Below are 25,244 nucleotides of genomic sequence, written 5' to 3'. Positions count from 1 at the left end.
TGCCGCCACCCTAATTGTATTCCTGCCCTTCATTGTGCACTTCCAGATTTTATTGGAATTCTAAGAAACCCAAAGAACTTGTGCGGCTTTGAAATGGGTGGTTACCGTCCGTGCAGTCTTGAAAGGCTACGTCCACCATCTTGAATCAAAATGGTGTCCACTTTAGAGAAACCTAGATGAAAGCTTGCCCCTTTTTCTCGGGAACCGCCGTGAAGTATTTGGGTTACAATATCTTCAGGGTGCCCAAATGCATAGCAAGCAGGACAACAAAGCTTCAGAAATATAAAAGCCGATGTTGCTTCCATTTGCCCCCTATATTGATTGAAGGTTGCAGTTGAGCCCAGTCATTTTCATACTTGGTCAGTGGCTGTTGTTATTCAGTTCCTGAAAGGAGGCTTGCAAGGTCTTGGGAGGGAATATGATATTGGAATAGAACATGCAGTACGCATGGTGTCCATCGAGCCCAGACTGTACACTCAGCATGGTATGGAACTTAGACCTAGACTTGGGCATGTTACCCACTGCTGTGTGTCACATGACTGAGGCATAGGCCTTTTCACATCCACACACCCCTCCCAAGAGATGATCAGGTGTCTTTGATGCACCGCCTCCACTGATTAGGCGCTGTTTGTTCTCATTTTTACTTTGTGATGCCATGGTTCCGCCGTTAGGTTTAACCAGGCTTCCTCAACCTTGGCCCTCCAGATGTTTTGAGGCTACAATTCCCATCATCCCTGACCACTGGTCCTACTAGCTAGGGATCATGGAAGCTGTAGGCCACAAAGATCTGGAGGGCCGAGGTTGAGGAAGCCTGGGTTTAACTGTTGTTGTATTGCTTGTGGCGCATTTGTTTACAGTGCTGAGATATCTTCTGCAACACAACATGAAATCAATCGGTAGGCATGAAAGTGAACACTGTTATTAAAAGGAGGGGAGGCTCTTAATAAGATAGTTGCGCAAGGGTGCAGTTTGCCAGCATCGTGGCTTAGCTCCCTCACATTTAGCCGCCGCTGTCCTAGTTAGACATTTCCAGTGCTGGGCTGTCCTAGCTTAAGGCTTCCTACAGCCTGTGAAATATTGTGCGCTTCTGACTGATGTGAAGTGACCTTGATATATTTGTTTAATCCCCCACAAATTACATGGAGTACATAAGAGAGCAAGACAAATTGGCTGCATTCCTACTTTTCCATTAAGACTGTGCTAAAATATGGAAAGCTGCAGAGTTCCATCTTTCAGGTCAAAATTGGCAGCTGCGATCATGTCTTCCTCCCTCCCCCCAAATAGTTCATATTTCAAAGAAAACAAAGTCAAATCTAGATACTTAAGGGTCCATTATTTTGAGCGTATTTTGCTGCTCCCCCCCCACCTCCCGCCCCAATATGCCACCGCTGAAGGGCAAACCAGAGGAAGGCTCAGATGTCTCCGGCTTTGTTTCTCCATTTTTTTGCGGAGTTTAAAGTTTTGCAGTCACCAGAGTGAATGCTTAAACTACCTTTTATTCTTCAGTGGCAGTGATTTATTATCTACATCAGTAGTTCCCAAACTTCACAAACTACTTGGAAATAGCTGAGGGTCTTGGCGGACCACTTGATGGGTTTTCCTCCCCGATGTAGCAGTTGTAATTCTATAGAATTCAAATTGTAATACAATAAGATGCCACGTAAGGAATAAAAAAAGCAAGACAAATACAACTTTAAAAAATCTATGAGAATATTTAATGTGATGGAGGTGTTGTCTTCAACCACTAATCCAGACATGCCGCAGGGCACGGATAGTGTACAGACCAAAGTTTAGGAATACCCCCCCCCCCCATCTACATTATTTAAATTTTCTGTTCAGGTGCTCATTGGGACTGATTTGGTTCCCAGCCCATGCAAGGCCCAACCTGCCAACACTTGCTTTTCTGATTAGTACTCAGCCATTGCATGTGTTGCTTGTGAGTTTTGAGACTATTTTCCAGACTTGGATGTGAAATATAAACAAATTAAAACCCTGCACACTTCCAGCTAAACTCTCACCACCACCACTGCCCATACTGCTTCTCAGATAAAAGATTGGATTTTTTTTGGCCTTTTGTATATTCTGCCCTGATTTTGTTGATCCTGCAACTTGTCTTGTATATAGCAACTTTTCATGTTCAATTTGCTGCTGAAAGTCAGGTGTTGCTACTGCAGCCAGGCATCTGTGCTGCAATGTTTTGAGACTTAGCATAATTATTCACTGGGGAGCAGATTTTTATATTTCTCCCTTTCTGCTTTGAAAACATTGCCAAAGCGGTTCATCTCCGACACCAGCAAACAGTTGGGGAGGGTTTTCATGGAACAGAAGAAAACAATTTGTATCTGAGCTAACCAAAGTCAGGCCTGTGAAGACATTTAAATGCTAACAACTGTTAATGCTACACGGTCAGTGTTCTGCCCTAGGAAACTCAAAGTGTAGCAACCAGATTCTGATAGCCATCTGTACTAATTCTAAAGTTACAGAGGGAGGAGCATTTTTCTCATTCTTCTCTCGCAGCAATTTTATTTAACCATAGTCCACAGAAGAGAACATGTGGGAGTTATTTACAGCTGTTTTCAGAGAATGTGTAGCTGTGGAATTCCCTCTGCTACGTTTATTGTTCCATCATCTAGTATTTTTAACTCCCCAGGTCTTTTATTAAGGGTCCCGGTGGACTCTGCATTTCCAGTTCTGTTGGCAGGGACGGTGGAATGCTGAGCACCAGAATCTAGCTTCCAGACTCAGAAACCAAAATAAGGCCTAGAGAAGGACTGGGAAACCTTTCACTGCACCCTGGATGTGGGCTAGAGAGTACAGTCACATGCTCTTAATACACACAGACACTTAACATGCTCGCACATGGGGACTTGTACAGAATTATGCACAGTGACACACGCTCACACATTCTCCTCGCTAGTGCAATTAAGGCTTTTTGCTTGTTTTTTTAAAAAAAACTCTTTTTAGAGCCCATAGGAAGGGTCGTTCCTAAGTCTAAATGCTGTTTGTATGTTTGAAGGGGGCGGGGAGGTTCAGGATTGGGGGCGGAAACTCCTCCTATTTGCACCAGTAGGTCCTTTCCCCAAACCTAAATGTGGGGTGGCGGCGGTGTTTTTGGCGTTGGCGTGCGGCAGTTGTGGAGCAAAATATCAATCTTTCTTCCCCCACTTGTATTGCCCCATGATGTCAAGCCTTGGCCAGCTGGCTTAAAAACCACCCTATTGAATTAAATAGCATTTTTGGAAGCCTAATTGAAGTGCTGGGAGTGAGAGCAGGAGGAAAAGCTGCAGGCTGGCCTGGATGGAGAGTATCTGGTCTGTGGGTGCTCAGTTCTAGAGCCTTGTAAAATGAAGAATGGCCCAGATATGCTCAGACTGTGACCAGACGAGTTAAATGAACCTGTTTTGAATCTTTTGTGTGGCTAACAGATGTAAAGATGATGCAAAGTAGTCAATCTGCTGTTCCCCAGCACACACATACATACACCATTTTTTAGGTCTCCCAGGAGTGTAAGAACCATTTGTTACAACCATTTGTTACAAGGACACTCGCATCTTGTGAGCAGAGGAATAGGAGTTGCTGCTGTGCTGTATGGTACCTGAGGCAAGGGGTAGAATCTGTTAGGGTGGTGGCAGGATGGAAAAGAGAGGGGGCTGCTGAAGAGAAAGCAGTGCCCTTTCCTCCTACCTAACTCCTACCTAACTCTGCATCCAAAGTGTCTCCACACTTTTACCAATCTTTCCCCTTCTGCTTTTGTGGTTACGGCAACAGCTTTGATATTATTATGGGTAACCTGAGAGGATGTTTCTAGTGCCTGCAACAACTTCGCTGTCGTTGTTCTCTTTGTCTTCTGCCATTGTTAAATCAAGGTATCTATTGCTGCATTTCCTCCAAGTTGTAAGTCGGGGAGAAATAATGAGATCTTTTAGATAAGCTGGTTGTTATTGTTTTTTGTTTAGTCGTTTAGTCGTGTCCAACTCTTCGTGACCGCATGGACCAGAGCACGCCAGGCACTCCTGTTTTGCACTGCCTCCCGCAGTTTAGCCAAACTCATGTCAGTAGCTTTGAGAACACTGTCCAACCATCTTGTCCTCTGTCGTCCCCTTCTCCTTGTGCCCTCCATCTTTCCCAACATCAGGGTCTTTTCCAGGGAGTCTGCTCTTCTCATGAGGTGGCCAAAGTATTGGAGCTTCAATTTCAGGATCTGTCCTTCCAGTTAGCACTCAGGGCTGATTTCCTTAAGAATGGATAGGTTTGATCTTCTTGCAGTCCATGGGACTCTCAAGAGTCTCCTCCAGCTGATAGTTACTTTTGAAAGTTGCAGACTCTCAATTCCTTGATATGGCTTAGGTTTCCATGATGATGATGATGATGATGATGATGATGATGATGATGATAACAGTGACAATAGTAGTGAATTTTTTTTATCGCATATCTCTGAAGTTGAATGCTAGCTGCCTGTCCATTTTTCCCAGTCGGGAGGAAAATGAAGGTGAGAACTTGCTATGTTCATTGAATCACTGCTAGTTTCCACCCTACCACACCCAAGTCCCCAAAAACCATAGAACAGAAGATTATTATTTTTTAACACAACCCACAATCTTTGGAAAAGACTCTTACCTATCTTATTTGCATTGTTTCACCTAATGGGAGGCTGACCGATGTCTCGCACGGCAGATGTGTTTCCTCATATGTAATGGTAAACATTTTGAAGACCTGCTTTCCACTAGGTAGGAGCCACATACTGGGGAGTCGTAGCCAATTGTGACTTCTTTGCCCTTCCCCACATCTCCTTTTCACCCTCAACAACAGTCGCCAGAGAAACATGGATAAGTTTAACATTGGCATTCATTGCTTTTGTAGTAGGGTTGGAATGGAGAATCTAGCTAGTTGTAATAAACCGGCGACTTTTTTTTTTTTTACTGCAGTCATCAAACACAAAGACATTTTATGACCCCAAACACCCAACAGCTTGCGGGTTGAAATCCTACATTCTTGAGCTCCTCCAGCATTATGACCCTGCTAAGAGAAATCACTGGATAAGAAGAAGTCACAAGCAGAGTTAAGAGCGTTTCCAAGTTTGTTTTGTTTTTGACCAAAAGAGTGGAAAACAGGATTAGCTAATTCGTAAAGAACACAGCGGTGCTCTGCAAAGTGTTCAGTGCCAGAGTGAGATCAATAGGGCTGCACAGCTGCCACACAGAGCATAGCTCTCTCTTGTAAAACATTATTCATATTTGCAGACTTGTTAGTGTAGAGGTCAGGCATAGGCAACCTTCCGCCCTCCAGATGTTTTAGACTACAGTTCCTATCATCCCTGACTACTGGTCCTGTTAGCTAGAGATCATGGGAGTTGTAGGCCAAAACATCTGGAGGGCTGAAGGTTGCCTATGCCTGGTAGAGGTGCTTTCACATTAAGCTGCAGTTTAACCAGAGAAGTAATAATGGGAGGTAAACAAATCTGTTCTGCCATTGGTATTTCAAAATACATGGGTGTGAAGCTTTCTTGTATACAAAGACCTTTTAAGCAGAGCTTCCGGGCTCTCTATGCGAGTATCAGTATCGTGGGAGAGCCCATGTGGGGAAAGATCCAGGGCAGAGGTAGCAAACATGGTGCGCTCTAGATGCTGTGGACTACAACTCCAGTCATCCCTGATCACTAACCTAGGGCTGAAAGCCTAAGTCCAAATCCTAGGAAGGAAGATTGAAGGAATCGAGTTCGATTAGCCTAGAGAAAAAGGTTGTTGGTTTGAAATCTGCCAACTCCACTTTTTATTTAGAAGGATCTTGGGGAAGAGAGGGAGCCTATGAATGATTTTAAACAGCACGTTTTATGGCTGATCTCTAAGGTTTCATGCGTAGCACAGATGTTTAGGTGTGGTGCATTGAAGGCTAACCTAAACAACTTGTCTTGCCTAGTTAAGAAAGAAAAAGTCAAGGGGGGAATCTAGGCAGATCTAACCTGGTGTACAACTGACTCTGAACGTTTACTTCATTGTGTGCTTGATCCATCCAATCCACAGTCATCCCATTTCTTTCAACAGGAGAGCTTATTGAACCCCTCTTCCTTTTGGCAAAAAGTAAATGAATGGCTATTTCTCCAAGACAGAACTTTGCAACCCACATTTAAATAAACCCACAGATAAATTGCATGAAATTTGCTGTTTTGACCACAAGTGTGATTAGTAAATTACTAGGAACATGGAATGTGCAGCTCTTTCTGCTTCCCAATTCAGTTTGGGATGCATAAGAAGCTAAAGATCCCATGCTCCCTGTCATGAAATGGGTCTTGAGCATGGTCAAGAGCATCTTTTCCTGTTAAAGGGAAGCTAGAAAAACCTGTCCCGTCTCCCTGTCACTGTTTCACACACACCATCAAATCGTAAATAACCCCCCTACCCCGACACCCATTTTCCTTTCTTTGGGATATACTTGGGAAGAAGGTTGAGGGGTTTGTTTTAGGTTTCTTGGAAAACCTTGGATAAACTTGACACTTCCCCCCCCATTTCCCAAGAACACTTAAATACTAATATAGGGTCCCCAAACTAAGGCCTGGGGGCCAGATGCGGCCCAATCACCTTCCAAATCTGGCCCGCGGATTGTCTGGGAATCAGCATGTTTTTACATGAGTAGAATGTGTCCTTTTATTTAAAATGCATCTCTGGGTTATTTGTGGGGCCTGCCTGGTGTTTTTACATGAGTGGAATGTGTCCTTTTATTTAAAATGCATCTCTGGGTTATTTGTGGGACATAGGAATTCATTCCTTTTCTTTTCAAAAAATAGTCTGGCCCCCCACAAGGTCTGAGGGACAGTGGACCGGCCCCCTGCTGAAAAAGTTTGCTGACCCCTGTACTAATACGTATTTTTGAGTGGAGCCCTCCTATCGCTAGTTTACAGCACACTAGCTCTACCATCAAATAAATCAGCTCCTCTCTGTTGCAGCTGCCGGGTGTGGTAATTCAGCCTGTTACATATCAAGTGGTGTCTGAAAGTTTCAATAAAATAGCCTGGCTCCGCAACTCGCTTTTCAGCTCTTTTTTTTTGGTTTTTAATGGATGATCTTGCCCGGCTACCATTGTAGCGACAAGTTCAGTTCAGTGCACTGTGGCTTTCCAATGGCGCTCGGAGGATGTCGCCTGCTGCTCTTGTAACAGCATGTTTTGGGCACCTGGGCTTGGTTAAGGCAACAGGAAGACAAGGGGGCGCGGGGAGGCTTGACCTATTACAAATTGGCAAGCAGCCAGTCCAGAAGTCCGCATGATGGTGCACTTCCCACCGTGGGCTCCATTTGCTGTTGCACAAAGTACTTCTTTACCTCTTGGAGAATGTCTCCCACCGTGTACGCCTTCTTGCCTGCTTTCTCAGCCAGCAGCGGGAGCTTAGCAAGTTCATTGTCGTTTTCATTAATGAAGGTCAGGTTGGGCACATTGAGATGAGAAGCCACCATCCACTGGAGAATAGCCTGCAGCTCCTTGTTCACGGGGCTGTCGTCCGCATTCTGGTTGCCCACAATGACTTCAGAGTCGGTTAACTGTTCGCCGTTCAGCGGCGATGTTGATGTTTGGCCTTCCGAGAAGGAGTCGCCCGAACCGTTTTGTTTGTCTGGCAAGTCGTCGGTCGCTGTCTCGGAGGCGTCGTCTTTAGGCGTGCGTAAGGACAGCTTTGTAACGGATAGTGACAGTTGATCCATTGGTTGGTCGTCTGTCTGGTTCATGTCACTTGTAGTGGCCTGTTCTGGTACAGCCCTGTTGGACTGGGATGAGCTTTCAGGAGCAGCCGTTGTTCCAGTGGAGCTGTGAGACATGTTTGCAGCAGCTTCACCAGACAACCTTGCTCAGGGCTGTACAGAGTTGCTCTTTTGAGTTGAGCAGGTTTGATGACCCAGCCGGACACAAGATGTTTGTCTGCTCTCTCAGATGCCCATGCTCTTAATACTGGCCTGATAGCATCTTCACTCCTGTGGGCACATAGTTTCTATGCCAACGGTGACATCACAAATCATCATTATTACTCACCAACCAATGGTATGCTGGCAGTGCTTTCTTTATTTAGTCTTGTGTTTCCCAAACTTGGGCCTCCTGCTGTCTTTGGACTACAACTCCCATCATCCTTAGCTAGCAGGAGCAGTGGTCAGGGATGATGGTAACTGTAGTCCAAAAACAGCTGGAGACCCAAGTCTGGGAAACACAGATTTAGATGTTGAGCCTGCCTGATTCCAACAGCTCTGGGCAGCCTTATGCTACATAATAAAATAATTGAAATCCATTAACAGATGAACCCCACCCCATGACTTGTAAAGCTTCCAGATTTTTCCAAGGTTTGGGAATATTCCCAGAAGCAGGAGCTCTTCCTCTCAGAGAAACTATCAAGAGTGTATTTGTACTTTCCTGCCTAACTCACCTGTATGTCTATTTTTTTTAAAAAATCAAACCAGGTGTGGGGAACCTTTGGCCCTCCAGATGCTGCCAAACTACAACTCCCAGCAGCCCCACGAAACATGGTCAAAGGCCAAGGGGGATGGAAGTTGTAGTTTGGCAACATCCAGAGGGTCCAAGATTCCCAATGCCCAAGCTAAGTCATTGGGGGAAAAGCAGAATAACAACAGTATAAAAATCCAGCATGAAACTTCAGCCAAGCAGATAAAATTGATATTACCTTTTAAAGAACTGGGCAAATGAAAATATGTTTGCCTGGATTTGGAATGGCATCACAGTTGCTGCCAGGCTAGCTTCCATGGAGAGGGTATTCCATAAGCAGAGTACCACAACTGAAAACGTCTTCCTCTTAAGTCATTACTTAACCTTATTATAAATGGTGGCAGGGATCCAGAGACTCTGATGACCAAATGTAGTGATTAGGTAAGCTCATGTAGGATACACATTCGCCCCGCCAAATTAAGTACTGTCTGAAACTACAGAAAGCGGCTGCCAGTCAGTGTTGACAATACCGAGCTTGATGGACCAATGGCCTGTCTTGGTATAAGGCACCTTCCTATGTTCTGTGAAGAATATTGCATTTGGTAGCCTCCATAGAGTGAAAAAGCAGTGTAGAAATTTAAATCCCCGAGGCTATAAAATTAGAATCTTAAAACTGAAAGGCCCCTAAAATTCATGGGATTTTATTAGACAAAGCCCAATATGCAGTTTGTGTTTGTTTGTTGCATTTATATCCCACCTTTTTCTTCATTGAGCTTATGGTGGCATACTTGGTTCTTTCCCTGCAAATTGTTTCATTGCACAACTTGGTTTTATGGGCTCTCTCTCTCTCTTTTTAATGCGTATGGAAATATCTGTGCCAAGTGAAGGATTGATACTGGGGTGGTTTGCAACTCGTAATATCTGATTGCAAAGCAGCCTCATGCTTGGCTTGTAGCGACACAGAGCAATCTTTCTACCTGCCAGGAGATTGTCTAATCTAATATAAATATCAGCTAGGACAAAGCGCTGCAAAGAGAATTCCTCTGTAGCTCGCTCATAGTCTGGGTGGATTTCAAATGTAAATAGCTGTTGAATTTTATAACAAAGGTGTGTTGTCGCTTAACATACTGGAGGTGAGAATTCTCTCGCAGCTCCATGTTATTTCAGATTGCTCTGGGCGAAATAACACTAATAATGATAATAATTTCAAGGCGCACAGTCCTTGATTTTCCGCGGCCAATATTTTAATAATAAAAAAACACCTTCAGGTGCTCTGTATTGATAAAGAATTCTTATGGGACTTGTTCCTTCCTGTCTGCAGCCAAGCTGCATCGTGAATCTACTTCAAAGTATATAGAGAGCAGAGAGAGGTTTGTTTACACAGTGAAAATGGAATAGCGGCATTCTTGGAACAGAGTTTACTTGCCTTTGTCAGCATCCCAGTTCTCAACACTCTGGCCTGCTCGAGTGGGACCCAAGAATGCCATCAGGGGCACACAGCTCTAGGCCCCAAACTTTGGCCATGTTGGCCCTGGGCCCTCCTTTTCGTCCTACGTAACTTGAATGGCTGCAGTTCACTTATAATATTGGAAAAAGTAAAGCACATCTTTCTGGTTGGGAGTACCCACTGCCCCTGGGTAGCCACACCTCCCTTTCAGAAATCCTGGTGGGGGGGTCTTTCAATATAGAGGCCTGTCCTCCACACGTTGCCATCCCTTATAATGGCCACCCGTTTTGCTAGTGTATAAATCACCTTGCCCTGCTCATGGGGACAACAAAAAGGTCACTTCACACACACCACACACCCTGAGAAGAAAGCCGAACTATCTCTTGCCTCAACACTTGGTGCCCTGTATGCAACTTTCTTGTCAGTAGCCCATCTATCAGGCCCCACTTTTAAAAGAAAACAAAGCTGCTGTTTGATGTGGTCTCCAGTTTACTTGTTTCTTTTATCTTTGAAACAATTTTCACCTGCTCTCACTTCTAAACTGGGTATCTTGTTTGTTTCATTATTTAATACTACCTCGTTCTTGTAGAGGTGCATGCATTTTGAATTATATTAGGCTTTTTCACCCCCATCCATCACCCTCTTCTGATATTATTTTAAAGCCGTGGAGGTGGGCCTTCCTTCCTTCCTTCCTTCCTTCCTTCCTTCCTTCCTTCCTTCCTTCCTTCCTTCCTTCCTTCCTTCCTTCCTTCCTTCCTTCCTTGTAATTAAGGTCCTGGTCACATACTGTAATGGTAATGTTGCTGAAAACAGCAACAATATTACCCAGTGTAAGTTGGATTGTGGGAAAGCAAGTGTGGCTTGGCGTTTAGCTCAGTGTGATGTAAATATCCCATTGTGATCTGTGAAACATGAAGTTTCGCAATGTCAGAAAAAGTTGGAAGTGCAGGCTGTGAATATGACGTAGAGAAGTGATAATCTCATGCCCGTACATAGGATCTTTTGGTTTTTTCCCCAGGCCACCTTCCCCACCCACCACTGAAGCCCGTGCATAATGCTATTGGTGAGAGATATGTACTGATAGGTGAAAGTGGCTGAAAGAAAACACGTTGTGCATGTCAAGCCCATTTAATGTTGAATTCTACACTAGGAAAATAAAATAAAACATTTCCCCCTGACTCCACGTCGAAGGTACAAAATATTTAAGGTATGGAAGGGCTGGCAAGTTGTGAATAAACAAGTGGGAATTGCAACAGTGTAGAGTGCTGCTCTCAAGATGCAGCACCCACCCATGTCCCTTTCCAGGATACGCTATTCCTTTTTCTTCTTTGCGCCCCTCCCTGGAACACACACACACACACACACACACACACACACACACACACACACACTGCTTCTTTAAGGTGCTGCTGGAAGAATTTTTTTTTATTTTGTTTCGACTACGTCAGACCAACACGGCTACCTACCTGTAACTGCTTCCAACAGTCAGCAGTTTTTGTCCAGTGACTATACTCACCTCCTCCAACATTTCTCTGATGAAAATAGGGAGGTCCCATGCCATAACTATAATTTTACTGTTTATACCCCACTCTGGGCAGCTTCCAACATATATAAAAAACATATAATTAAAAAAAACTTCCCTGTACAGGATTGTCTCCAGATGGCTCGGGGGTCGGATAACTCCCATACCCTCCAACATTTCTCCAATGAAAATAGGGACGTCCTAAGGAAAAGCGGGACATTCCAGGATCAAATCAGAAACCGGGACGGCTTCTCTAAATCAGGGACGTCCCTGGGAAATCCGGACACTTGGAGGGGTCTGTATGCTCAATGTTCCCTGGGCTGTTTCTCTCTCTCTCTTCTGCCTAATACACACTTAAGGTTTTCCCCTCCCCATATATTTTGTACTTACTCAATTTTTGGACTTCTGCCAATCTGGCTGATACCTCACTCCTCTGAGCGGACAGTGCTGTTTTGGCTGCATAAGGTTAAGCACTCGAGATAATGACTTCTCTGTTAGTATGTAAGATTTTAAAAAGTCAGAAGTACATAGAAGCAGCAGTAGAACCTTTTTTTTCTTAAAGAGTACGCCACAGTTATGCCGGTCCATTTATTGCAAACCCACGTCTTACATTACAACGGTTTTGTGAAAGAGTGTGACTGTTTGCTTGAGTGTATGTGGAAAGTATTCTGTGTGGTCATGATGAATAAACGCTAGCCACCCCTTCTTCCCCCCACCCCCCTCCAAATATACAGCATGGCCCTATAGCAATTAACACATTTCCTTTTTGGAATGGCAACAGTTAAAGAAGTAATTTTGTGTAGTTGTTTCAGAGAGATTTCTGCTGGATTGGGCTGCTGGTTCATGCTTTCTGAAGCTTTTGCAAAAGTCCCAAGTTGGGGACCTTCTGTTACTGTACATAGATCTGGACTGCATGGTTAGTGATTGTTTTCTCCCAGTTCTAAACTCGCTTAAAAGATTTCTGGAGCCTGTTTTTGCACATGCGTTGGAAGGATGTTAGTTTTATAAAGGAATGTTACTCGTGGGTCATTTAACCCATTTTCTATGGTAATGGGACTGTTCTGCTGCAAAAAGAATGTGTGTGCCCCCCCCCCCAAGTTTGAACGCACTCAGCAGGGCTGTAGAAAACTCAGCAAAGATGGCCTATTCACTTGCTATGCTGTCTTGCAGTTTTTCTGACAACACTCTCATTGATAAGGCCTTTCAACAGCCTGTGAGCAGGCTCCATGCTATAGCTGATCAGCTAGCCACGTTTTATCTTGTATGTCTTGAAAGTGTTAACAGAAGCCTAAAGTGATTGAGATAGTATTAACAAAGCTGCAAACATGGAGGTAAATCTCTTTCCCCACTCCACCCCCCAGCCTATTCTTACCTGCATTAGTATCCTTAGGAGTCAGAACAGTAGTATCCTTAGTAGTCAGAACAGGAGTGAGAGTAGGCAAAATCTTTGAAAGTTAATCTTTTTAAAGATGGCCATGCAGTCCCCTACCCCTTTCTTCAAAGAGGATTGGCAATTAAAAAGAAAAAGGTATCCTTTGATTGATTTTGATCTAAACCAGGCATCCCCAAACTTCGGCCCTCCAGATGTTTTGGACTACAATTCCCATCTTCCCCGACCACTGGTCCAATTAGCGAGGGATCATGGGAGTTGTAGGCCAAAACATCTGGAGGGCCACAGTTTGGGGATGCCTGATCTAAACCAAGATAGGAGACTCTACCTGGCACCCTTGTTTTGGGTGGCTTGCATCCGAAGTTAATCACTATATCTGCCATAGAAATGGTGGCAAAAGCACCAGTCGTTCCCAACTTCGCACCTTTCAGATGTGTTTGGACTGCAGGTCCCATCAGCCATAGTCAGTGTGGCCCAACGATCAGGGGTGATGGGAGTTGTAGTCTAAAACAGTGGTCTTCAACTGATAACAGACCCGAGACCCAACTCATGACTCCCAACCAGCAACACAGAACCCACTTTCACATACTGTGCAGTGGTACCTCAGGTTACAGACGCTTCAGGTTACAGACTCCGCTAACCCAGAAATAGTACCTCGGGTTAAGAACTTTGCTTCAGGATAAGAACAGAAATTGCATGGTGGCAGCAGTGGGAGGCCCCATTAGCTAAAGTGGTACCTCAGGTTAAAAACAATTTCAGGTTAAGAATGGACCTCCAGAACGAATTAAGTTCTTAAGCCGAGGTACCACTGTATTAGTTTTTGGTTTATACTTAATAGTGCCAATAAGGCACATTATCAATCCTAGAATGGCAGTTCGCAGAACAATACATGTAGCATAACATTAGCATAACAAAATGGAAACCAGCAAGGAGCTGCCCCGTGACCCAACCCTATTCCAGGTTGCAGGGAGTGGACTGAGGGTGATGTAGAAATATGTTTCCTTATTGAAAAAGGCTCTTGCCTTTCTCCTGCAGCACTCATGGAAATTGATAAAACAAGTGTCTCATTAGAAGAATTTTCTCTTCCCCAGACACCATATGTAGTCCTCAATTGGTCAGCCTCAGCTGAAGTCCAGCATGACAGCAACAGCTGCGATAGCCTCGTGATCCGCGAGTTGGAGACCCTACGGTCTTAAAACATCTGCAGGGCAGCAGGGTGGGGAAGGCTGCTCTACACCTTAGCTTAGTAGAGGCCTTCTCACTGAGGTAGAAAATCTAAATCTTCTCTCCGTTCTACACTTGCTCTCCTAAATAGGTGCATATTGTGCTGCAGACTTCTCTTCTGCAGCAGAATACCCATCTCTTCTTAACCATGTTTCCTGCTCTCTGGACTTGTGCTAGTTTGGCAACACCTTTCTTACAAAATCAAGTTGGGCATCTGGTGCAGTATTTCTGCTAGGCCCCTCCATTTCCAAGCGTCGTGCTCCATTATCTTTGGAACTAGGCTTCTGCTGCCCAATTCCTAATAACCCAGCATATTACCTCTGATCTGGTTAGAAAAAAGCTAGAAAAGTTTTGCTTTCGTCGTTCTCCATTCAGTTCTGTTCGTTTGTTGACCTCTCTGAGTCTAACGCTACCTTCCAAGCACATTAAATTGTGTGGTGATTATAGCAAAAGAGGAAGAAGTTTGCCTGAGATTAGAATATCTAGCGTACCCCATAGATTTCACTTCCGGCTTCAAAAATGCCTGTTCTTTTAACGTAGCCACATTCTGTCTGGCCAAGCAAGAAAGCCCTGCAAATATTCATGCTGGATTTTGTCTGTGTAGAGTTTCACCCTCCCTGCCCCCAGTCCCAAAGTAGGCTCTGGATATGAGTCTGCATGCCTGATTATGTAATAAGAGCCTCTATCCACAGCAATCCAAGAAAGAAGAGGCAATATCCTGTTAGTGCATAATTGTTCCTTGCAGAGTTCCTGCTTTGGAAACAGCTTGAGATTCCAGCACAGTGACATGTACCGAATTTGGCTCGCTCTTATATGATATATTAAAGGGGGCGGGGGGGGGGCGGAGTGGTGTGTAAAAGTTCTCTAAGCGTTTTGTCTCAAGCTTATAGAACAGTGCCTTTTCTGGGATCCAAAAGCAGAAGCAACCCCCCCCCCCAAAAACTTTGCTTTTCAGTTCTAAACTGGGATAGCCCCCAAATGCCGGATCTTCAGCTCAATGTAGCTAGAGTCAGGGTGGGGCCTGTGGGGAACGGAGTCTTGTTTTTGTTTTAGCTTTTCTCTTTTGATCAGTGAATTGCCCCCCACCCCCCCCTTTTTTTTTACACATGAAATCTAGTTTTGTCTAGAGAAATGGTGATTGAGCAGTTGAGACACTTGATTAAATCCCTGGAGGTTATGAGTTGCTTACACAGAGATTCCTTTCGCCTGTGAAGGGCTGCCCTTTAGAAGCCCCACCCTGTCTATCTGATTTCAGCAGGAAAGCAGCTGCTCAAAAAGAAGCTCAACGGTGATCACCGAGAGAGGAGAATGTGTACTGGATCTGCCCCATTAAGGATGCACGCCTGGACATGTTTACTAAGGAGTAAGCTCCACTGGAGAGGCTGGTGCCCTAGCTAAAAAAAGGGCAAATGTTCAGGATTGCAGCCTCGTACTGTCCAACTGCCCTGAAAATCCCAGGACTGTCCCCAAACCCCTGTAGCCATCATGGCTTCTCACGGTGACACAGAGATCCCGATTTTCCTTCAGTACAGCATTTCAACGTGCTTCTGGGAGTTCAGATCCATGTGTCTCTCTTAACACATTTCTTAGCTCTATGCCTTCCTCTCCCTCCTCCCCCACCCAATAAGCATCACTTCCTGTTTGTATGAAAACGAGATCCGGGTCACTTGAATGCCCCTAAGAACGTCTTGGCTCTGGCTTGCTTTATTTGGTCTCTGTGTCCCTGCCTTGGAGGCAGCGGTGTGGGGGGACAATACTATTTTTATCTGAGGTATGTTGGAAGGGGTTTGCAGCCTTAGCGGAGAAGACCTAATGTAAGCGTACCAGATACTTCCCATCCCTCTTCCTCCTCGTCTCCGTGTGCTGGCCAGAGCACGGTATGTCCATTAACTACCTTCTAACAGGACATCTTTGGGAGGTGAAAGAGAGCGAAGGAGTGTTCACATGTGGTCAGCTAAGATTTGCTGACTTTTGAATTAGCCCCATAGCTGTCCGCACTTAGCTTGGGATCTGCACCTTAAGCATATCATGGTTCATCTGTCAGAGAAATATATTACAAGCAGTCCCTTCAGAAAGCAATTTCTGCCCTCTTGGGTCCCAAGTGGACCTGTATCAGCTCCTCCATAAGAAGCACAATGAAAGCGGCCTCACCCACAACGAGCAAAGTAATTATGTGTGCAAGAGAGGCATCATAATTTGCTTTGAAATTGCAACAGGTTTTGTAATTTTGTGGTAGATACATCTCTCTTCTGCTTGTTGGTAGACTAAGGCTCTGCTCTGCCCTATCCCTAAAGGTAAAGGGACCCCTGACCATTAGGTCCAGTCGCGGACAACTCTGGGGTTGCGGCGCTCATCTCACTTTACTGGCCGAGGGAGCCGGCATACAGCTTCCGGTCATGTGGCCAGCATGACTAATCTGCTTCTGGCAAACCAGAGCAGCGCACGGAAACGCCATTTACCTTCCCGTTGTAGTGGTACAATACCAGCCTGCCTTCTGTAGCTCAGTTGGTAGAGCATGAGACTCTTGATCTTAGGGTTATGGGTTTGAGCCCTGCATGGGGCAAAAAGTTTCTTGCATTGCAGGGGGTTGGACCAGATGACCCTCTACAATTCTAAGGTTCTATAGGGCAGGCATGGCCAGACTTGACCCTCCAGATGTTTTGGGACTACAACTCCCATCATCCCTAGCCAACAGGACCAGTGGTCAGGGATGATGGGAATTGTAGTCCCAAAACATCTGGAGGACCAAGTTTGGCCATGCCTGCTATAGGGTCTCAGACCACCAGCTATTATGCTTTGACATAAAAATGTGTAAACCTAAGTTTGGTGGAATCTAATGGTATATCTGTAGCTTAGGCAAACAGCCTTGGGGGGTCGCCTAGAATCAGGGCCTTGAATCTGCACATTGAACCAAGAGGGCAGGGGAGAAGAAGATGCCCAAACTGATGCCCTGCTCTAGCCTCTAGTCACCAAGGCCTAGGGATGCTTGGCACAAATCATAGTAGGATTTTTGTTTTATTTTTTTAAATCACGGTTCTGAGCAGCTGTTCAAACAGAGTGTGAATTTCATGTTGGTCAGATGAGGTTGGCAAGGCAGGTGGGGATGTGAACGGAATCAATGTGTAGGCTCCTGTGTGGTGGCTTGCCACACATGGACTCTGGAAAAACATTTGGGCTGCCGGCCCATGAGATGGACACCTGAGGCTTCCTGTGTAGCTTGTTTGACTTGCGGTGCGAAGGCTAAAGTGATGTAACCCAGGAATGAGGTAATCGATGAGCATATGTGTGCGTGCATGTGCTCACAGACTTACTAAATAGCCAGGAGTCCCCCTAATGGAGACTGCCTGAGATACAGCAACCTAGAAATAGAAACGAGCTTTTGTTTACTCGTCAAAGTCAAGAGAGGAAACACTGGAAACTCATCATGCTTAATTGGGCGCTGTCATTGCTGTGCAGTTGCTGACAGGCACCCGGGGAAGGTAGCCTGACCAGGAGATAGGAATTTGGTTTGGCGTCTTTTGCCAGGTTTGCCTTGTTGAACCCCCCCCATCCATTGTTGACCTGTGGGTCAAACGGAAGTTCGTGGTTGATGGCTCAAATCCGTTTTCATCAACAGGGAATCCTTGCTCAGTTTGCAAACTCAAGGTTTGCCTCGGTTCCTGAATTCTAAAATAGGAATAACAAAGGTTTACAGCAGAAGAGCTATGCCAGAGAAATCAGTAGCCATACTCACACCTGTCCTTAAACCTGGGTTTATTACTTCATGCTCAAGCCAGAGGGATTTACTTCCAGGCGAAGGATTTGCTTTCTAACTTGCAGGAGCATCCTGTTGTGCCAGGTGCCAGGAAGTAAACCGAAGTATGAAATGTCCCAAGCTATCAGTTCATTGACCCAATTTCCCACCTCCTGTTCATGCCTGTTGGTGTCCTGTCGCAACCCACTCCCTTGTTCCTGCTGTGGACTTTCGCTCTGCCTAGCATTGATGGTTGGAATTCCCACTTATGCAAAACTTATTGATTTTTACTGTGCTGCGAAATGCAGGTGGTTGGCGGTGAAACTGTAGCACGAAGGTGATACGTAAGCAAAACAGTGTTCCGCAGTCCTCCACAAGCTATTCTGGCATCACTCTGTAGCAAAGACTCTTGTGGCACCATAAAAAAAGCAATGCACATGCTTTTGTGGATTAGAGCCCACAATGCCACAGTAAATCCACAACCCTATGACTCTGATAATGCCTGCTGCCTGGAGATAGGATAGAGAGGAATACGTGTGAGAGTGTGTGTATATCCTAACCTACGGTATGGAGGCAAAAATGTACATAGTGCATCACACTGTTGATGTTTAGCTTGTGATTCACCAAGACCCCTGGACCCTTTTCTTATGTACTAGTAGTAAGCCAGGTGCTCCCTCCCCCCCAAAAAACCCCCCTATATTTGTGCATCTGGTTCTTCCTGCCTAAGTACAGAACCTTACATCTTTCTCTATCGAAATTCATTTGGTGAGTTTGGGCCCAGGTCTTCAGTCCGTTAAGGTCATCTTGAATCTTGGTTCTGTATTCTGTGACATTATCTACCCCTCTGTGGATTGGATGAGCTCCACCCACCTTTGCCTCTGAGCCTGCCCAAACACTGGCATGTAGCCCCCATGTGTTTACCTGGAAGGAAACTTGAGCCTTGGGATGAAAAACGTTCCCTGCCCCTGGTTATGAGGCAGTGCTAAACAATGAGGTGGGTGGAAAATCTTTTCTGCCAGAGCTCAGTTGGTTTAAGCCTCACCCCTTAACATCTAACCTGGTTGTATTTGTACAGGCCGTATTTACGGATTGTTCTTTTCCCGTTTTATGGAGAGGAATGGTTCCTTATGGATAGGAAATTAGGGTAGGAGCTGGCCTGCTTCTCTCCCTTTTGTTACAAAGCAAGCGTATCGCCCATCTCGCTCCAGGGCCAGTGCTGTGGCTAATTAAGAAACTGGTGTGCGCAGCGTATGTTGAGTTTCACAGCGGCTGACCCAAGCATGTCAGGAGTGCATATCCAGCCCCTGGCCTGCTCTTGTTATGTATCTGAGTTCCACCTGAACAAACAGCCTCTCTGCAATGGGGCTTGAGAATCTGCCAAGCTTTCCCTTGGGAACTAGTGATTCGGTGGCCTCGGAGAACAAAGTGTGGGCTACTTTTACGGATACTCACTTCCTGCCTGAAGAACATACTTAAAGAGACTGCAGTTTCCTTTCCGAAGTGTTCCCCTCTTAAAGGGTCAGCAGAGGCTTTCAGTGTGGGGCAAGGAACATCGTCTGTAGGTTTGGGTTTTTTAATGCAGATCAGTGGGAAGCATATGTATTACATTGACCCACTATCACAGCCGGTAGAGTACACAAATCTGTGTCCTTAAACTAGGGGATAGCCACTGCAGTACAGTGGAACCTCTGTTTATGAACACCTCGGTTTACGAATTTTCGGTTTACGAACGCCGCAGACCCATCTGGAACGGATTAATTCACTTTCCATTACTTTCAATGGGGAAGTTCGCTTCAGTTTATGAACAGACTTCCGGAACCAATTACACCCATGCTTCAGGTTAAGTACGCTTCAGGTTGAGTACTCCGCCGACCCGTCTGGAACGGATTAATCCACTTTCCATTACTTTCAATGGGAAAGTTCGCTTCAGTTTATGAACGCTTCAGTTTAAGTACTCCGCGGACCATCTGGAACAGATTAATCCACTTTCCATTACTTTCAATGGGAAAGTTCGCTTCAGTTTATGAACGCTTCAGTTTATGAACAGAACCAATTGTGTTCATAAACCGAGGTACCATTGTAGTCTCCAGATGTTGCTGAACTGCAGCTCCCATATTGATCCATCTAGAGTGCCTCACGTGTGACTACCCTCAAGTATGGATTGGAGACTATGCAGGGGGGGAAAGAGTGTGCACCTCGGTGATGCGTCTGCTTTCAAAACTTGAACTTTCCCTCAAAAGCTTTCCCTCAGATGATGGTCCCTGTTTGATGTTTCATCACCCAGAGCCTATAGAGGCCGAGGAGCTGACTTTGATTCCTTGGATATCCATCTGTAGTACCAATACACATCTGACATCAAATGGACTGAAAAGGTTTGGCGCGGAATGTTGGTGCAGTAGGGAGCTGTCGTGTGTTTCCTTAGCTGATCATGAATATGCCTCTCTTCATGCTGATCGATTAAGATAGACTGGTATATGCAGGTTTGAACATTACTTAGGCGGGAAGTATGCACAGACTGATGTGTTGGGACCAGTCTGGGCTCAGAGGAATGACTGGCTTCTCCTTCTCCTCCTTCTCCTCCTTCTCCTCCTCCTCCTCTTCCAATTATTAACAGTTTCTTTCAAACATTTTGCAGCACAATTTCCCATCTCTACCTTTCCCTCTCCTATTTTCCTCCACATGCCCATTTTCCAAGGTGGGCTTGCGTTTCGGGATAGCATCCCTTTACTTACATCCATTACACTTATGAAACATAAGCAGGGCATCGTTTAGGGCATTTTAAATGCACCAAACCATAAAATTAAAATAACAACACCGTGAACAAAAAACCTCTCCCAGTGTGGTCATCAATCCTGAATTCTTTCTTGCACCCTCCTTTTATCTCGGTTGGCATGTTGTTGGGATGGCTACCTCTTGATGCAAGGCTGATCTGGATGGCTTTTATAGAATGTAGAAGTTGAAACTGGTTGTGACTAAGCAAGCGACTGCTTAAGAGACCGAAAGCCAGGAGGCCCATTCCTAGCAGCAGTGCTTGATTCATCCCATGTGACCTCTTTTTGATCTAGATCTCCAGTCATGGTCTGGCAGCCCTTTATAACACGAGACCTTGCATGTCCTCTGGTAGAAGGCATTTCTAGGTGGTTTAATTGTTCTCCTTCCGCATGTACATATCTGAATATTAATAGAACGAAAAGGGAGGTGCAGAGCTCCCCTCTTGTTTGAAGCTTCATTTTGGTTTTGATGCTTATAGCAGGTGGTGCCTTAATGGGGTTTCTGCTGTATTAAGGCTTCCTTCCACCGCTACCCCCAACTCCCTAAATTAACAAAGCCAGGCCAATACTGAAAGCCGATACTAGATGAAGGCCAACCATGCAATTTCCCCCTGCCTCCCCGTTCTCCTCATGGCAAACCAAAAATAGCCTTCACCCTGCGGAAGGAAAGTCTTCCCCCATAGCTGCCAAGTTCTCCCTATTTTAAAGGGAAATTCCCTTATGCTGAATAGGCTTCCTCGTGAGAAAAGGGGAAACTTGGCAGCTATAGTCTTCCCCCTCCCACTTGTACTTGTGGAAAAGGCTGCCGAAAAGATTTATCAATAAAAAAAAAATCATGAAGATGTTTAGCATCCCGGCCTACCCGCTGGGATTAAGGTGTAACCTTAGCTTCTCTTAAGGGATACTCCAGTATTCCTAGAAAAGCCATGATCCTTTTGAAGTAGCCCCACCTGTTTTGCTCTGTCATTTCTCACTCCACCTCTAGCGCATGCAAACATTTCTTACCTTTTGTTTTACTATGCCATCTGCTTAAAATTGTGAACAATAATGTAACCCCTTAAGATAAGTACATTGATATAAGGAGATTTGAAGGGTGGTGTCTGCATGTCATCTGTATTCCCCTTCTCCCAAGAAAGTGCAAGACCCACCAAGGCTGTCTTAGCTGAGACTGAGTTGCATTGAACTCTGTAGGGTTTACCATCAGGTTAACACATATAAGACCAGGTTGCACACTTTGAAGGGCAACAGGATATATGCGCTTCCTGCACAAAGTATTCAAGGTCAGTATGCTTCATCTGCGGAGACGTTAATTGTGAATAGCATATACTGGAGGACTTCAGTGGAACGCTTGCCCACGTGGAGTAATCAGAGTTTCATGTAGCGAATGCTAATAAGTCCCAGCACATTATTACACTCGTACCTTGGATCCCAAACGCCTTGGAGGTCGAACGTTTTGCTCCCAAACACTGCAAACCCAGAAGTGAGTCTTCCAGCTTGCGGACGTTGTTTGGAACCCGAATGTCCGACGGGGCTTCTGCGGCTTCCGATTGGCTGCAGGAGCTTCCTGCACCCAATCAGAAGCTGTGCTTTGGTTTCTGAACATTTTTGGAAGTCAAAAGGACTTCCGGAACGGATTCCATTTGGCTTCCAAGGTACGACTGTATTGGGAAAAAGGTATGGCGTTGCAGAGGCCAGGAAGGTTGGGTGCTTGCCACAAGATGCAATCTCGACTGTCACCTTACCTGCTCTCCCCTACGATGACAACCGATGGTGCAACTTGAATAGGCTCTAAACGGCAAGTAGGTGGACAGTGACAAGATAGAAATCAATGTAGTTTGGGCTACACCCAAACTAGCATGGTTGTAGTCTTGACTGATTTCCTTACCCCACTCTGCAAATGGTGGTGGAGCTCTTTTAATTTAATAGCTCCATCTCCTCTAAACGATAACCACAAAAGCCCACCTCCCATTTAGTATAATTTTCTCTGGCCGCATTAGACCATAACTAGGTCAGTTGTTGAGCTTGGTGGGAAGTGGGGGAAGCTGTTGAGGCCCACCTAGGACAGAGGGTGACACTGCAGTGGGTCCCAGATGGCTATGGGTCTGCTTTGTGTGCTTATGGTGACAGAAATGGCGCTCGAATATGGTTGCCTGGTTTTATTTAAATGGTCCTAGATCCCTATAGTGTGGCCAAATCAGGTTGATGAAAGTGGCTTATCCGACAGTGGTGACAAAATAAGATTCTTCTGTGGGCCCCTGCCCCCTTGTATCGGTACTGTTTCTTCACACTACTCATTCCTGGCTTCTGGTCTCCGATAAATGCAGAGAATCAGTTTAGACTAACTCTGGTGCGTCCGCCAAATGCAGGTAACCACACACTGATGAGGATGGAGTTAAAGACCATTAGCTCATATGTTGCAAAATTCCAGTAGGCTGTACTTACACACACACACACACACCTGCCTTGTGTCATTCCATCTGGGCAATGCATAGTTTTATACAGCGGAGGTAACTGAATTTACATTACTTTGCTCCGTTTCACTATATATCTCGCCCTTCCCTAGCTTGTAGGTAGGAGGCCTCTCATATGGCCTTGTTCTTGTATTACATCTAAACGAATAGCTTTGAAGTCTTCCTCCTATTCTGCCTGGTGAACTGCCCTGTGAAACTTGAAAGCTTGTCTATGCCAGCATATGCCTGTCTAATAAAAGGTATTCTCATACCTAAAAAAATAAAAATAAAAAAATCTAATCTAATTGTCTCCATAAAACGGACTGCATGCCATCCTGGAGCCAAACAAGTTAGGAGAGACTTGTTTATTAGATGCTAGTACTTATTTTTAACACAAGGGAGGGGAAAGTGGATTATGTCAGATTCTCCTCCCTTCTGTCTTGTAGGAATCGCAACAAGATCTCCAGCATTGAAGCGAGCCAACTGGAGCCCTATATTGCCCTGGGAACGTTAGATCTGAGCTCGAATAACATCACGGAAATCCGAAGTGGCTGTTTTCCAGTGGGGCTTCGTATAAAGGATCTGTAAGTTCCCCCCCCCCCCACCACCACCCACGTTTTTTATTTAATCGTTTTATGGGAAAGTATCTGTTTATATACCAAAGGCTGACTTTTAAAACCCATTTCTTTTAAAATTGGATTACAGGGATGGATCAGCTGGGTGTTGCTTGTCTTTGTGTGTGTGTGTGTGTGTGTGTGTGTGTGTGTGTGTGTGTGCATATTAATCTCACTTCTTTCACGTTACGTATGACGCGGGTTGAAAAAAACTCCTTGTTGTTCCTTTCGCTTGCTCTCTTCTGATGGTTTTTTAAACAGGCAGATGATGGAGCGAGAAAGCTGAACAGAGCAGTAATCCAGGACAGGGGTCTTTGGTCCCTAGGCTGCTGCATTCTCTTATTCCCACTTGCAGTAGCAAAGAGAACAGGGTTTTTTTGGGGGGGGCAGTGGAGGGCAGGGGTTGGGAAGAGAAGGAGGCACAGAAGCTTGATTGTGCACCACTGAATAGCTAATGAAAATCTAAGAGAGAGGCCAAGTGCCAATTATTTGTATGGGATTTTTTAATCAGAACTTCTCTGCTCTCTTTTTACTGCATCATATAATATGAAAATGCTCGTGCTGCAGGGTTGTACACGGTTGTAAATGTCTGTTTTTATAAAGAAAGGAGAAAGACAAATTGTGACTTCTGGCTTGGATTATGTCACAACTGAACTATACTGAACGTTGATGTGCGGCGGTTTTCTGATTTTTATTTTTTCTGCAAAATGGTCTGCAGCATCTGCAGCAGAAGCTCAGAGGCAAAAAATTTTACTGGTAAAGACATATTTTTGTAAACATTGCTTTATGTGACCCTCAAGAGGTACAACGTTTAACGCTGTGAAATGAAACTGAGTGCTAAGAATACTGTATCTTGCACTTTTCACTATGCATTATTGAAATTGATTAGGGGTGGACAGAACATAGATTAGATTACTGGGTGAATTCCTAGGGATTCTGATTGTCAGTTGTTCAGCAGTTGCAACAACAAAAGGCTGTTCTCTCCCCACACCTCCTTACACACATACAGGCTAGGCTATTTGAATCACCTGATGTGTAGCAAATCAGATGGAGATTTATACTTGTTTATCCTAGTTATCCCAGTTGATGGGTTACTTCTCCTCCTCCTCCTCCTCCTCCTCCTCCTCCTCCTCCTCCTCCTCCTCCTCCTCCTCCTCCTCCTCCTCCTCCTGTGTGTGTCTGTGCATCTTACTCGCAGCTGAGTAAGATTGTCTTCCATGAACACGGTCTTAACAATGAGTCCGTAAGTGACTGTGAAGGCCAGTTCTGGATCCGCACATCCTTCCACAGTGGGGACATAGGTTTCTGGGCAGGAGTTGATCATGATGAAGGTTTTCCAAATGATGAGGGTTTTCCAAATGTGCCTTCTGCTTAGCACTTTCCCCCCTTTTGTCCTGAGTTCGAGCACCTTCCTCTGCCATCCTGCAAGCCCTAGTTTTGCACTTGGCTCTGTTAGATGGACATTGGGTTCTATTAAAAAAAAACACATCCAAGAATAGAAGCTATGCAGTGTGAGCCAGTATTTAAGTCAAATTGAACATAGATGCTAAATTCCAATAATTGCACTCTTCCTGCTAGGTTATAGTATATGTTTGCTCTGTACCCCTTCACTTCTGACATGGGATGTGTCAGCTACGGATTCCTCTGGGAGGTTGAAGGTGTTACTGTACCTCCAGGG

At 45.1% G+C, this 25,244-nt stretch overlaps 1 protein-coding gene across 1 annotated transcript in view; it reads left to right on the top strand.

Moving 5' to 3' along the window:
- The window catches only part of LRIG1 (leucine rich repeats and immunoglobulin like domains 1), a 129,187-nt gene that overhangs the window by 66,494 nt on the left and 37,449 nt on the right, over positions 1-25,244 (top strand). The window contains exon 4 of the mRNA XM_060271328.1: positions 23,399-23,536. Within this exon, the coding sequence (XP_060127311.1) occupies positions 23,399-23,536 (138 nt within the window). The remainder of the gene's footprint in view (positions 1-23,398; positions 23,537-25,244) is intronic.

The sequence above is a fragment of the Zootoca vivipara genome, chromosome 2 (assembly GCF_963506605.1).
Source record: "Zootoca vivipara chromosome 2, rZooViv1.1, whole genome shotgun sequence".
Classification (NCBI taxonomy): Eukaryota; Metazoa; Chordata; class Lepidosauria; order Squamata; family Lacertidae; genus Zootoca; species Zootoca vivipara.
The sequence above is the reverse complement of the archived record's forward strand: the minus strand, read 5'-3'. Positions and strand labels throughout refer to the sequence as shown.